Consider the following 15,582-nt stretch of genomic DNA (forward strand, 5'->3'; position numbering starts at 1 on the left):
CGGTTTTCTCCCACAGTCCCAAACACAAGCATGTTAGGTTGATCGGCAAAGAATCTGATTTTGTCAAGTGAATCTGAGTAAATAAACATTTAAATGCTATTCAATCTGTCATCATTTATAGTTATTACTGGTTTGGTTAAGTTTGGTTCATCATATTACACATGATCAATTTAATTCATGTGATGATCCCTTGGAAGAGAGATTCGTCCATTTTGAAGTTTTTATTGTGGCACATTAACATGAATTGTATTGGCTTCAACCGGATCTAGTGTATTAATAACAAAGAGTTATGAGTATTGAACACTTGTAATAAGTTAATTTTTGCAAAACATGTATTAAATGACATAAATACAGACAAGGTTATCAGGTTATTCTGTAAATTCAAAAAAACCCGGACTGCTCTTTAATAAAAGCTTAAAGACACTCAGAGGGTTTTTAGTGTTTTTCAGTGTATCGTACTTTTCAAATGTTGTTGTTGTTATGATAAATACCATGAATCTCAATCCAAGGAGCTGTGAGCCACCCAAGATATGACAAATACACTCGTTAGCACTTTAGCTCCATGCTGGTTCTCCTCCAGGGAGAACGTGTGAATAACTTGTGTGAATAACCTGTAGCCTCCAAAGACAGCACCACAATCAGTGGCCTCTACTTTACCCACTTTCAAATTATAAACAATGACATCACTGTCATTGTAATTTCATACATTACCATCACTGTAGTTTATAGTTTGTCAGCCTTCCCTCCTGGAAAACTGCATCTCTGGCTGTAGTTCTGAGGATTTTCTGGACTAATTCAAAGGATTTTAGCTGCTCATTAGTTTATAGTAACCTTTGTTTTACTATATACAGAAGTTACAAGTTACCCATGCTGTGTGATGAACTTGGTTTACAGTGTGGATGCATGCCCATGCAGTGATTTCCTATAGTATATATACCATATCAGTAGTGGTTTTTATTAACCATGTTATTTATATATAAAGGTTTTTGTTGTTGAGGGTTAAATTCCCAGCAGGTCTTATAGTTCCTAACTCTATTCATTGTCTGAATTTCAAGCCCTCCATGTCCAAATGCTGGAAAGCAGCAGAAGACAAAAAAAGTCACCAACAGAATTATATCAGACAGAGGAGATGCCGCCTGTGCTCATTCTGTAAACTTCAAGTGTATTCTAGTTGAGGGCCAGCAGAGGGCGCTTTGCACTTAAATTTAGTAGTAAGCAGAACATGAGGGACTTTTAGGTGACAGGTAGGAGCATGCATGGGACTAACGATATAAGCACTCGGCTTTGTTTCTCTTCTTTCATATAGTTAGAGATTATTTAATAGGCTAATATATTTATATACATACTTAGTTTACGTTAAATAGGCAATAAATACAAATTTGTGTGTGTGTGTGTGTGTCCCCTCCTCTCTCTCTCTCTCGCTCTCTCTCTCTCTCTCTCTCTCTGGTGCTGCGGACACACACACACACGGAGTCAGACTCCCTCGCTTGTAGTTCGGGACTTTTTGTCGCTGAACTTTACTCTCAGTGCGTCGCTCATCACTCGGTGAGGAAACCCGCCGCTCCACCATGGACTGAAGCAGCAAAACAACAACAAAACAGCAAAAGTGTGGATACTCAGACGAAGAAGAAGAAGAAGCGCATTTTGTGCAGAGAGACGTTTCTGTGGGGTTGAGTTTCCATCATGGAAGAGGACGAAGGGCATCTGGAGAACGGGATCCACGCCACTAAAGACTCGGACCGACAGCAGCGGCTCCGGCTCTGCGTTTTAAACGAAATACTCAACACGGAGAGGGATTATGTTCGGACTCTGCTCTTCCTTCAGTCGGTAAGTAGAGAAGATTGAAGCAAGGCGTCTGGACTTGTAGAGTTTTCTAGAAGACGTTTCGCTGCTCATCCAAGCAGCTTCATCAGTTCTAACTGTTTGGTGGGGAAACATGGTTTATATGTGGTTACAGACCTATGTGGGTGGGTCTGGGTAAAACTTTAAAAAAACTTAAAAACAATAGCACTAAATGTTTCCATACTTACCTGTGATGTTCTGGCTGACTGGGCCAGGTGTGTCTAACGACTGGCTAACGACTATGAAACTGCCGGAGGGGGACTGGTTGACAGCCCTTTGTTCTTACTGTGATTATGTGCAAACTTCCTGGGAATGGATGGAATCACTGCATTGTATGTGGTAGAATGATGATGTCTGAGGCCACCACCTCTGTTAAGGGAAGGTTTTTCCAGCTTAACATAGATGGCTTCCTTGACTCCTCTTTCATACCACCTTTCCTCCCTGTCTAAAATGTGAACGTTGTTGTCCTCAAAGGAGTGTCCTTTGTCTTTGAGGTGGAGGTGAACAGCTGAGTCTTGTCATGAGGAGGTGGCTCTCCTGTGCTGAGCCATTCTTCTGTGGAGTGGTTGTTTAGTTTCTCCAATGTACAGATCAGAGCATTCCTCACTGCACTGGACTGCATATATCTCATTGCTGTGTTTCTCCCTGGGAATCTTATCCTTCGGGTGAACCAGTCTCTGTCTCAGTGTTGTCATCGGTTTGAAATGGACCGGGATGTCATGGTTGTTGAAGATCCTGCGGAGTTTCTCTGATACTCCTGACACATATGGAATGGAGATGTTCTTTCTCCGCCTGGTGTTGTCCTTCTTCTTGTTGTTGGGGGGTCTTGTTTTTGTGGCTTTGATGAGTGCCCACTTCGGGTAGCCACATGTTTGCAGGGCCTTCCTGATGTGGTGTTGCTCCTTCTTCTTCCCCTCTGAGCTGGTGGGTACAGTTTGTGCTCTGTGCTGCAGGGTCCTGATGACTCCCAGTTTGTGTTCCAGTGGGTGGTGTGAATCAAACAATAGGTACTGGTCCGTGTGTGTGGGTTTCCTGTACACTTCCACATTGAGGCTCCTGTCCTCCTCAATATGTACTGTGCAGTCCAAGAAGGCCAGATTGTTGTCCTTGGTGTCCTCGCGAGTGAACTTGGTGTTATTATCCACTGCGTTGATGTGTTCTGTGAACCGTTCCACTTCGTTAGTCTTGATTTTGACCCAGGTGTCATCCCAGGAAGTTTACACATACTCACAGTAAGAACAAAGGGCTGTCAAGTCCACCTCAAACCCCAGTATATACCAGCAGTACAGCGGCAGCCGGTGACCACCAAAACTGTACGGAGGTGGACACCGGAAGCCCTGGAGACCCTGCAGGGATGTTTTGAGGTGACTGACTGGGATGTGTTCTGTGACACTCACGGTGAGGATGTAGACACACTCACAGACTGTATCACAGAATATGTTAATTTTTGCACAGATTCTCTAATCCCCACCAGGTCAATACGCTGCTTTCCAAACAATAAACCATGGGTGACAAAGGACATCAAGGCATCACTCAACAGAAAGAAGACAGCCTTCTTGAGTGGAGACAGAGAGGAGATGAGGAGGGCCCAGGCAGAGGTGAAGGAGAAGATTGGAGAGGGCAAGGAGAGCTACAGGAGGAAGCTGGAGAGCCAACTTGCCCGGAACAACTTGAGGGAGGTATGGAGTGGCATGCGAACCATCACCGGCCACAATAGGATCTCCGACCAGCTGATGGATGGAGATCTGCAGGAGGCCAACCAGCTGAACCTGTTTTTCAACAGGTTTGATAGTCCACTCCCTGACCACCCTCCCCCTCCCCCTCCCTGTGATGCACCATTAACACCTGTCAATAACAACAATGTACCTCCTCCTCCCCCTCCCCCTAACCATACTAACCAGTTTCACCTTCCCATCAATAACATCACCCTGCCCCCCTTACCCCACCTTCCATTAACAACCCCCCACCCTCCCCCATCAGATCTCTCTCTCTGCTCTTCTGTGTCCACAGTTACCATCACCACAGAGGATGTGAGGAGGGAGTTCAGTCGACTACGACCGGGAAAAGCTGCAGGACCGGACGGACTCAGCCCCAGAGTACTCAGGGACTGCGCCACACAGCTGTGTGGGGTCTTCCAGCACATCTTCTCCCTGAGTCTGAGCCTGATGACTGTCCCTGCCCTGTGGAAGACAACATGCCTTGTTCCTGTGCCCAAGACCAAACATCCAAGCACACACAGCGACTACAGACCAGTTGCTCTGACTTCACATGTGATGAAGTCTCTGGAGAGGCTGGTCCTGAAACACCTGCGTGCTGTTGTGGAACCATCGCTGGACCCCCTGCAGTTTGCTTACCAGCCCCGTATTGGAGTGGAGGACGCCATCATCTACCTGCTGCACAGAGCACACACCTACTTGGAGGAGGCAGGTAACACTGTTAGAATCATGTTCTTTGATTTTTCCAGTGCGTTTAACACCGTGCAGCCTGCCCTTTTGAATAGGAAGCTCCTGGACATGCAGGTAGAGACCCCACTGGTCACCTGGATCACTAACTATCTTACAGGTCGACCACAATTTGTGAGGCTGAGGAACACCGTCTCGGACACGATAGTGAGCAGCACGGGGGCACCCCAGGGCACGGTACTGTCTCCATTCCTGTTCACACTCTATACATCGGACTTCAGACACTGCTCACAGTCCTGCCACCTGCAGAAGTTCTCGGATGACTCTGCCATTGTGGGCTGTACCAGCAGAGGTCGGGAGGCGGAGTATATGAGTGTGGTGGACAGCTTTGTGGAGTGGTGCGGACAGAACCACCTGCAGCTGAATGTCACAAAGACAAGAGAGCTGGTGGTGGACTTCAGGAAGCACCAGACACTCCCTAACCCGGTCAGCATCAAGGGTACTAACGTGGACATTGTGGACAGCTACAAATACCTGGGTGTCCACATTGACCACAAACTGGACTGGTCCACAAACGCAGAGGCAATATACAGGAAGGGACAGAGTCGCCTGTATCTACTGAGGAGACTCAGGTCCTTTAACGTCTGCCAGACCATGCTGCAGATGTTTTACCACTCGGTGGTCTCCAGCGTCATCTTCTACGCTGTAGTGTGCTGGGGCAGCAGGATGAAGGCGGCCGACACCAACAGACTCAACAAGCTCATTAGGAAGGCTGGCTCGGTGCTGGGAGTGGAGCTGGAGTCTGTGGTGGAGGTGACGGAGAGGAGGATACTGAGGAAACTCCTCAGTATTCGTAACAACACGTCTCACCCCCTGCACGACACACTGCTGTCCTACAGGAGCACATTCAGCGGTAGACTGAGACTACCGAGGAGCAGCACAGAACGCCACAGGAGGTCCTTCCTGCCAGTGGCCATCAGACTGTATAACTCCTCCCCTTTCTGTAGGGAGAAGCGCTAGATAATCATGTCAGGCATCACTGTCATTCCTATATTATGTTTACTTAGCACCTTACATCTCCATATTGTATCCATGTATCATATATTGTGCTCATACCGCGTACTGTACTCTTTTTGGATTATAGTGACACTTATACTCTGTACTTAACTGCATTTAATGTAACTTAATACCTCTGGCACAAGAATTTCCTTCGGGATTAATAAAGTTTTATCTTATCTTATCAACCAGTCCCCCTCCGGCAGTTTCATAGTCGTTAGCCAGTCGTTAGACACACCTGGCCCAGTCAGCCAGAACATCACAGGTAAGTATGGAAACATTTAGTGCTATTGTTTTTAAGTTTTTTTAAAGTTTTACCCAGACCCACCCACTGAGGTCTGTAACCACATATAAACCATGTTTCCCCACCAAACAGTTAGAACTGATGAAGCTGCTGGGATGAGCAGCGAAACGTCTTCTAGAAAACTCTACAAGTCCAGACGCCTTGCTTCAATCTTCTCTACGTATGATGACCTGGATGACTGAGAATCTTCATCAACATCTTCAGTCGGTAAGTTTGACATCACGCTCCTCATGCTCGCTCTCGCCAAACTCCACTCGTAAATCTTGAGATTCGAGGCTCCCTTCTGTGTTTTAACCTGTGATCACTTCGCTCAGTGACTCGGCAGCTGAGCTAGCGACACACATTAAACGTCATGTGAAGATTTGCTGAAGGTTTGTACTGATGGGCGCTTGTTGGTTTGCATGTGTGGCTGATTTGTCAATGAAAATATTCGCGCATGTGGTTTTTCACATGAAGGCTTGGGGGCATTCACACCTCTTCATTGTGTGTTAAAGCTCAGCTCTGTTCACGCTGCCTTTGCAGACTAATAGGTATTCATGAGCCACCACGCCTCCCCCTTCTTTTAACCTTCTCCCAGAGAGAGATAAGAAACCATTTCACCTTCCTACATGTAACCTACTGTGCACCATCAGCTGCCTGATGAATACACGTCTGGGTGATTTTACACGCTGCCTGTTAGACACAGTGCAGAGCCCACCTGCAGGAAACCGATCACTTCCTCTGGTAGTTTTTTTGTCCTCCTCTCCTCCCTGCTTTTCCATCTGTGGTGAACTTCCAGGTGGCTCTATTTAATGTGGCATTATAAAGACTTTCACTATTTTGATTTACTCACTACACAGAAAGGTTAAAGGTCAGGGTCAGATACAAAACTATACTATACAAGACCTATTTCACAGTCATCCTTACATATGTGCACATACGGTGCTGTGCAAAACAAGCCTGCAGCTATCCTCTACAGTGTGAAGTTAAATGGATGTTCAAAGAGAAAAGAAACATCAGCCTCCATCACCACTGCCAATCTTTAGTGAACCCCCCCCCCAACCCATCCCTTCCCTCAGCTGGAGCCAAGGCTTTGTCACCATGCAGCTCACTGTGGTGTTGATAAGGGAAGTCTGGCTGTGTGAGCTTAGAACATATGGTTTCAGTAAAGATATGGATTGAAGAAGGGAGGGAGGGGAGTAGGCCCACACTGTGAGGAAGCTGAAGCAGCCAGAAGTGGCATTTATTCATAATCACCATATTGTTTTTTTTTTCTTAGCCGTTCCTTTTCAGGTATGTAGTGCCTCAGTTTCCAAGAATACTGACGCCCATGAACGTCATTGATTTTGTGTGTTTAGAGAACTTCCCGTTGTCTGATCTGTTGGCGGAAACCAGCACTGGCCTGGAAGCTAGCACAAGCAACAGCACCTCCTGCAGGTATTTACAAGTTTACACTGTGCTGCCAGTATGAAGGAACGTGTAGTTCACGAAGCGTGTGCTGATGCACAGTGCACCAGATGCAATGGGCAGAAAAAAGGAACCGTGGCTGAGCTTTGACAAATGATACCGTGCTTTAAAGGAAGAGGCTACATAGAAAAAGGATTTAGACACCATTTTATGGTTGAGCTTTGTTGCTGACATGTATTCTCTGTTGCACCATATTATCCCCTGCCTTTCCCCCTCTTCCTGATGCAGGTCGGGGTTACTAGAAAAGGACGTTCCCCTGATCTTCATCCACCCTCTGAAGACAGGACTGTTCAGAATCCGCCTGCATGGAGCCGTTGGCAAATTCGGCATGGTTATTCCCCTGGTGGACGGCATGGTGGTCAGCCGCAGAGCTCTAGGTAAAAGCTTACATTGCTCCTTCTGACTTGCCCCTTCTTTCCTACAACACCTCTTTTGTTGCCCTTTATAGAAAGCACAGTCTTTACACAGTGCAGGAGGTAGTCTCTTCACTTATAATGTGCACACATTAATAGATTATGGCTGGTGAAACTGTACAGGAAGTAGTAGCATGAGTGTTCTTGCAGCTGAGCTTGCATCACTCCTGCAGGATACAGTGTACCATCACTAAAGGCTCTATATGCGAGCAGGTTCTGCCAAGACAGTGTGAAGAAAGTCTTGGTTTGTCTATCAAAGTACATCATGCAAGACAATGTTCCTGCTCAAACTGCAGTTTGTCTCATGTCACACATGTCAAAAGATTTTGATCAGTCAGTCTCGTTATTGCATTTTTATGCTGTTGCATTAACGTTGTGTGTGCGTCCTCCTCCAGGGTTCCTCGTGCGTCAAACGGTCATCAACGTGTGCCGGAGGAAACGCCTGGAAAGTGACTTGTACAACCCGCTTCATGTGAGGCGGAAGCAGAAAATAACAGAGATCGTCCAGCGATACCGCAACAAGCAGCTGGAGCCTGAGTTTTACACTTCGCTCTTCCATGAGGTGGGGGAGGGAAAGCCCCACCTCTAACCCCCCCCTCCCCTCCCCAGTCTTGTCCTAACACTGGCTCACTACAACAACACACACACACTCGTATCTAAAACTCACACACATTTACAACTGCACGCACGCACACACACACACACACACACACACAGAATCTTTATATTTATACTGTACTATTTTGTTATTTATATAAATACATATATCAACACTGTTTGCCTTTGACTCTGAGATCAAAGTGTCAAAAAACATGCCAAGGTGGGAAAAAAACTACATTTCTGTGTTGCTGCCGCTCACTGAAGATCTGAACGGCTGAAGTTCAGCAGTGACCGTCGCTCCTCGTTTAGGCTCATGCTTCGTGGCAAAAGAGTTTCTGCTTGTCTTTAACTGCAATACAATAGTTACACTGTTGGCCTTTCTGAACCTGTAAAAAAAGTTTGTCCTTTACATCTTGTTCTATGAATGAATTTCCTGAGGTTTGGTAATACAGAGTTGTGTCCAAAATCAGATCTGCATACCCGTTTTTGTTTCAGTCAAACAAATGCATGGTTGGATTTTTGCCAAGGAGATAAAACATACAAGCATCATAAAAATGCTTTTTAAGACAGGTGGCTTCAAGAAAACGCATTTATTCTAATTCTACAACAAACACATTCAGACGCCTGCTATAGTCTTCCTTGTGTGAACACAGGTTTGGCAGAAGCTGACTGAACACACACATTGTTAATAGTTTTTTTTAGTTATAGGACTCCTGTATTGTTTGAAAGCACTTTGTGCCAGGTCATCCCGTTATACAGCAGCCACTGCACTGAGTGTGTGTACATGGGCACATGTTTGCTTGTTTAACCAGTCGGTATTACACTTCAGCAGTCAGAACAACTGAAGCAATCTGAAGCGAACACAGTTTAGTTTTCAAACACTGTGTGAACTTACTGAGAGATCAGAGTCACTGTAAAAGCAAAATCTATATGATGATCAAAGGCCAAAAAATACTCCATGTTGCTAAGAGCATGAGGCAACTTTTATTTGGCTCGTCAAAGCTGTAATGTTTAAACCCAGGGAGAGAATATTTACCCTTCACTTATATTCAGTTTGGATTTTTTTCATGTCTTTCTAATCAGTTAGTTTCACCATTGTTTACTGTCACTGTACTTTGGTTTGGATGGAAGCCCTCTCACTGTCTGCCTGTAACAATGTGAATCTATTTATCACAGAGATGGAACAGGGCGAGCACCTCTTTGTTATATCAGAATCTGAGTCTTAATGCACTGAGCACATTTTATGTTGATTTCTATTCTCTTTGGTTACCTTACATGTCTTTTTGTACCTTTGTCCATTTTGGAAGAAACACCCTGCTGAAGGAAGACTTTTATCTTGTGAATGAAGAAGAGGCGTTGTGGAGTTTTTAACCTGTCATGTCTAATTGTGACTCACTTTTTATGACAGTGCTGTATGCACATGCCTTTTTTGGAAGGAAAGTACATAAAACATGCTTCAAAGAAACTGCATACAATCAGCTACACATTGTATCCTGTTACTCCTCTGATGTTTGAGCATATTTAAGGATTTTCCATGTACAGAAGCAGAAGATGATGTGTAAATATAGGACAGTGTACGCCATTTACCAGCTATCTGTTGCATTCCTCGTTGGCTGAAAAGTTATGTGTGTATGCAACTATGTGTGGGAGGAAGGCAGTGGGTATTGAATGTAACATGCATCAATTAAAACTATTATTGACATTTTAATTCCTGCTATTCGTACCATTTGTCTTCATTTTTCCTTCTGATTATTTAACCTTTTGTGTGATTAACATTTCAGCAAGTCAGGGCACCATTTGGGGCCCCGTGTCAGTCAAGGGCCTCCGATGACTGACTTTAAACTCCAGCAGTGGTAATGTACAAAGTGTGTTCATGTTGAAGTTATATTATAGTTATATAGTTATTATATTATTTTGAAAATATTTCAAAGATTATTTTTAGTTTCAAAATATTTATTGTTGGTGTCAGACATGATGAACAGTGTTTGGAGCGGCCCCCAGCAGGCTCTAGAATCACCCCAGGTTACAAGACTATGATCATTGTCCTTCCTCATATGAAGCAGTTATTTGCCATCACTTCCTCCCCTTCTTGCCATGGGTGAGTCTTTTTAGTTCACAGACAGTGTTTCACTGCATTATGACTACTTTTTACTGGTGATGACTTGATGATCACATGGATGAATTCTTAGTAAAAATCAATAACACAGTCAGAGGGCATTGACTGACTTTGTCGGCATTTTGTCTTGTGTTTGGACAAAGCAGAAACCACTTGTCCATCTGTTGGAGAAAACTGGCACAACTATTATGTCATCTTAATTATGAATACTGCTAATGCATTGAGGTTATTATTAAAATGAGTAAACTTTAATTTTATATATTCACCACCTTGCAGTCCAATAATTTATATCATCCATTAATTTTATGTATCAAAAGGCATCAAATTCAACTTCAGTCTTAATTAAATTAATGTTCTAATAAAAATGATGCATAATAATTAAACAGGGCCATTTGGTTGCATTAGGAATACAAGTACTCAGTATGGCTGTGTAAAGGACTGTTTGACTGTGACTGAAGATCATTTTCTATTTTTATGACATTTAGATTTCAAGACATACACACACCATATTTAATAAAATATAAAAATATGATCTAGGCTACTTAATGTAGTTTTAAAACAAAACAAGTTTTGAATTCCAAAGATGCGAATGAGTGGGTGTCATGGTAACCGGACAGAGGCTATATAAGGCTGCTGACCCTCCACACGCCGCTTTTTGCACCTGACCTCTGACACGAGCAGATCAAGGCAAAAAACTTGTGGAAGCTAAAACCTGAGCTGACAGCTGATCATCGGAGGATCATCGACAGAGCATCGGACAGCGACTTCTGGACCAACTACAGACAGTGTTAACTAAGCCTTGTTTGGCTGATAACACCTGGAGGATTTCTCTTCAGCGGGTGAACTTCTTCCTGAAGCTCCCGCCGCGAGCTGCCGGCTGAGATGGAGCAGCGGAGGGCTGGTAGGACTGAAATATTTTCTTCTTTTTTCATGACAAAATCAGTGATTTAGCCTCATAAACGCATTTAAAAGTATCCTAGCATGAAAGACTTGTGTGACTTTGCTAGTTTATGGGCGCACAGTTCACCCTCTGGGACCCAGTTTGTTGGTAAAAAGTCAAAAATCAACTTTCACTCGACGCACTCTTCGTGAAAACTGCTTGTTTGTTGGATAAAAGTCATCAGACTTCTCAGGGAAGCTGTGAAGCGCTATTAAGAGTGTTTAGCTCAGTTAGCTCCGATATGTTGACGCTGTCATGCTAACAGTGAAGCTACAGCTAACATTATGCTGCTGTAACATCACGTGTTTCTGTGTGAAACAGTGTTTGTTAAATGCATTATAATCATTAGTTTTTGCAATATAGTGTGATCAGGCAGGAAATGTGTGCAGATCAAAGCCAGGCTGTAGTGTAGCATGTCCTGCTGTGTTTGAGTAGATGTTTATTTTTGAAAAATGGACCATTAATAGTGAGTGTTACTTTGAACATGCAGTGATATGTATAAGATAAGATAAAACTTTATTAATCCCGAAGGAAATTCTTGTGCCAGATGTATCAAGTTACATTACATTAAATGCAGTGATATGTATAAAAGGACCTCAAGCATTTATCATGATGCCACAAACGACTCAACTACATAATAAATGTTTGTGTATCATCATGATCTGTCAGTGTAACACAAACAGCCAATAACCAATAGCTAATCAATTGTTAATTAGGGCCCGAGCACCGAATGGTGCAAGAGCCCTATTGAAACCCTTAGGATTATTATTAGGGCCCGAGCACCGAATGGTGCAAGAGCCCTATTGAAACCCTTAGGATTATTATTTTTTTTTTTTTTTTTTTTTTTTTTTTTTAGGGCCCGAGCACCGAATGGTGCAAGAGCCCTATTGAAACCCTTAGGATTATTATTTTTTTTTTTTTTTTTTTTTTTTTCCCCCCCCCCTTAGATCGCATTTTTGGAGGCCTTAACATGCCCAAAAACTCACCAAACTTGGTAGAAAAATTCATTCGCCCGAAAAATTTTGAAATTTGCTGACTTTTGAAATGCACATATAAAAATGGCTCTATAGCGCCCCCAACGCGTAGCCCCTCTGGCCGGTTTGACACAGGATTATGAAAATTGGCACACATATGTATCACCTCAAGACGCACAAAAAAGTCTCTTGGACCCCCCATCCAAACCCAACAGGAAGTCCGCCATTTGAAGGTTTGTGGCCATTTTTGGCGATGTGTGACCCTGCTGCCAAACTTTTCACGCCTCGCATACTTCAACGGATTGAGCTGAAATTCGCCATGTCCACTCAGGACACCATAGGGAATAGACGCATTCCAAAACTCTTACAAAAGTCTTACGGTGTGGCCGGGGCGTGGCCTCAAAGTTTGACCATTTCTGAGGACACAGAAATTCTCTATAACTTCTTCGTTTTCTGTCCGATCTGTACGAAATGTCACATGTATGATCAGAGTCTGACCCTAAACACATCTATACAACAATATTGAGGCTTTGACAGAGCGCCACCTACTGGCTACACAAAATGTTGTGCTTTCATAGGTTTTTCTGCCTGCCCCTGTGGCCTGTTTTGAGTAGGGTCATGAAAATTGGTACACATGTGTATCACCCCAAGATGCACAAAAAAGTCTCTTGGACCCCCCCTCCAAACCCAACAGGAAGTCCGCAATTTTGAAATTTCTGTTAATTTTTGGCGTTTTGTGACCCTCCTACAAAACTTTTCACGCCTCGCATACTTCATCCAAATGAGCTAAAACTCACTGTGTCCACTCAGGACCACATAGGGAATAGACGCATTCAAAAACTCTTACAAAAGTCTGACGGTGTGGCGGGGGCGTGGCCTCAAAGTTGACCATTCGCCATTACAAAGGAACTCACTGTATTTATTGCCCTAATGCGTAGCCCCGCTGGCCAGTTTGACACAGGATCATGAGAATTAGCACACATGTGTATCACCCCAAGACGCACAAAAAAGTCTCTTGGACCCCCCCTCCAAACCCAACAGGACGTCCACCATTTTGACTTTTGTGGCCATTTTTTGCCTATTTGTGACCCTGCTTCAAAACTTTTCACGCCTCACATACTTCATGCAATTGAGCTGAAATTCACTGTGTCTACTCAGGACACCATAGGGAATAGATGCATTCCAAAACTCTTTCAAAAGTATTACCGTGTGGCGGGGGAGTGGCCTCAAAGTTGACCGTTCGCCATTACAAAGGAACTTGCTCTTTTCTATGTAGTACTACCCATATACTTCATGCAATGTGGACAAAATCTTACACTACTGCTATGGACCCGAGTCTGAACAAATATATATGCTAATGGGATGATACGGTCATAGCGCCACCTACTGGTAGCAGGAAAGTTTGGTTGTAAACATGTGTTTGTTGTATATCTGTGGAAATGAGAGGAGGAGAGCATAGGACAGGAGAGCATAAGAGACGAGAGCATAGGAGAGAAGACTGCGATGACCCCGCGGATCGCAAGGTGCGCGAGGGCCCGCAATGCTGCTTGCAGCTTTAATTTTTTTTTTTTTTTTTTTTTTTTTTTTTTTTTTTTTCCCCCTCCGAGATCGCATTTTTGGAGGCCTTAACATGCCCAAAAACTCACCAAACTTGGTAGAAAAATTCATTCGCCCGAAAAATTTTGAAATTTGCTGACTTTTGAAATGCACACATAAAAATGGCTCTATAGCGCCCCCAACGCGTAGCCCCTCTGGCCGGTTTGACACAGGATTATGAAAATTGGCACACATATGTATCACCTCAAGACGCACAAAAAAGTCTCTTGGACCCCCCCTCCAAACCCAACAGGAAGTCCGCCATTTGAAGGTTTGTGGCCATTTTTGGCGATGTGTGACCCTGCTGCCAAACTTTTCACGCCTCGCATACTTCAACGGATTGAGCTGAAATTCGCCGTGTCCACTCAGGACACCATAGGGAATAGACGCATTCCAAAACTCTTACAAAAGTCTTACGGTGTGGCCGGGGCGTGGCCTCAAAGTTTGACCATTTCTGAGGACACAGAAAGTCTCTATAACTTCTTCGTTTTCTGTCCGATCTGTACGAAATGTCACATGTATGATCAGAGTCTGACCCTAAACACATCTATACAACAATATTGAGGCTTTGACAGAGCGCCACCTACTGGCTACACAAAATGTTGTGTTTTCATAGGTTTTTCTGCCTGCCCCCCTGGCCTGTTTTGAGTAGGGTCATGAAAATTGGTACACATGTGTATCACCCCAAGATGCACAAAAAAGTCTCTTGGACCCCCCCCTCCAAACCCAACAGGAAGTCCGCAATTTTGAAATTTCTGTTAATTTTTGGCGATTTGTGACCCTCCTACAAAACTTTTCACGCCTCGCATACTTCATCCAAATGAGCTAAAACTCACTGTGTCCACTCAGGACACCATAGGGAATAGACGCATTCAAAAACTCTTACAAAAGTCTGACGGTGTGGCGGGGGCGTGGCCTCAAAGTTGACCATTCGCCATTACAAAGGAACTCACTGTATTTATTGCCCTAATGCGTAGCCCCGCTGGCCAGTTTGACACAGGATCATGAGAATTAGCACACATGTGTATCACCCCAAGACGCACAAAAAAGTCTCTTGGACCCCCCCTCCAAACCCAACAGGAAGTCCACCATTTTGACTTTTGTGGCCATTTTTTGCCTATTTGTGACCCTGCTTCAAAACTTTTCACGCCTCACATACTTCATGCAATTGAGCTGAAATTCACTGTGTCCACTCAGGACACCACAGGGAATAGACGCATTCCAAAACTCTTACAAAAGTCTTACGGTGTGGTGGGGGTGTGGCCTCAAAGTTGACCATTCGCCATTACAAAGGAACTCCCTGTATTTTTTGCCCTAACACGTAGCCCCGCTGGCCAGTTTGACACAGGATCATGAAAATTAGCACACGTGTATCACCCCAAGACGCACAAAAAAGTCTCTTGGACCCCCGCTCCAAACCCAACAGGAAGTCCGCCATTTTGACTTTTGTGGCCATTTTTTGCCTATTTGTGACCCTGCTACAAAACTTTTCACGCCTCACATACTTCATGCAATTGAGCTGAAAATCACTGTGTCCACTCAGGACACCATAGGGAATAGACGCATTCCAAAACTCTTTCAAAAGTATTACCGTGTGGTGGGGGCGTGGCCTAAAATTTGACCATTCGCCATTACAAAGGAACGTGCTCTATTCTATGTAGTACTACCCATATACTTCATGCAATGTGGACAAAATCTTACACTACTGCTATGGACCCGAGTCTGAACAGATATATATGCTAATAGGATGATACGGTCATAGCGCCACCTACTGGTAGCAGGAAAGTTTGGTTGTAAACATGTGTTTGTTGTATATCTGTGGAAATGAGAGGAGGAGAGCATAGGACAGGAGAGTATAAGAGACGAGAGCATAGGAGAGAAGACTGCGATGAC

General features: G+C 44.1%; 1 protein-coding gene across 1 annotated transcript; it reads left to right on the forward strand.

Annotated features, from left to right (window-relative positions):
• The first annotated feature begins 1,683 nt into the window (after positions 1 to 1,683).
• Positions 1,684 to 9,771, forward strand: LOC114438264 (ral GTPase-activating protein subunit beta-like). The gene is made up of 4 exons (XM_028409483.1): positions 1,684 to 1,827; positions 6,863 to 7,020; positions 7,279 to 7,427; positions 7,859 to 9,771. Exons 1-4 carry the CDS (start codon positions 1,684 to 1,686, stop codon positions 8,050 to 8,052), a joined length of 645 nt encoding a protein of 214 aa, XP_028265284.1. The 3' UTR covers positions 8,053 to 9,771.
• The last annotated feature ends 5,811 nt before the right edge of the window (positions 9,772 to 15,582 follow it).

Source organism: Parambassis ranga, chromosome 7 (genome assembly GCF_900634625.1).
Source record: "Parambassis ranga chromosome 7, fParRan2.1, whole genome shotgun sequence".
In the NCBI taxonomy this organism is placed as follows: Eukaryota; Metazoa; Chordata; class Actinopteri; family Ambassidae; genus Parambassis; species Parambassis ranga.

Coding starts and splice junctions, on each gene's coding strand:
- LOC114438264 (XM_028409483.1), top strand. CDS start 1,684: ATGGAAGAGGACGAAGGGCATCTGGAGAACGGGATCCACGCCACTAAA. Junction 7,021..7,278: donor AGCAACAGCACCTCCTGCAG/GTATTTACAAGT, acceptor TTCCTGATGCAG/GTCGGGGTTACTAGAAAAGG. Junction 7,428..7,858: donor GGTCAGCCGCAGAGCTCTAG/GTAAAAGCTTAC, acceptor GTCCTCCTCCAG/GGTTCCTCGTGCGTCAAACG.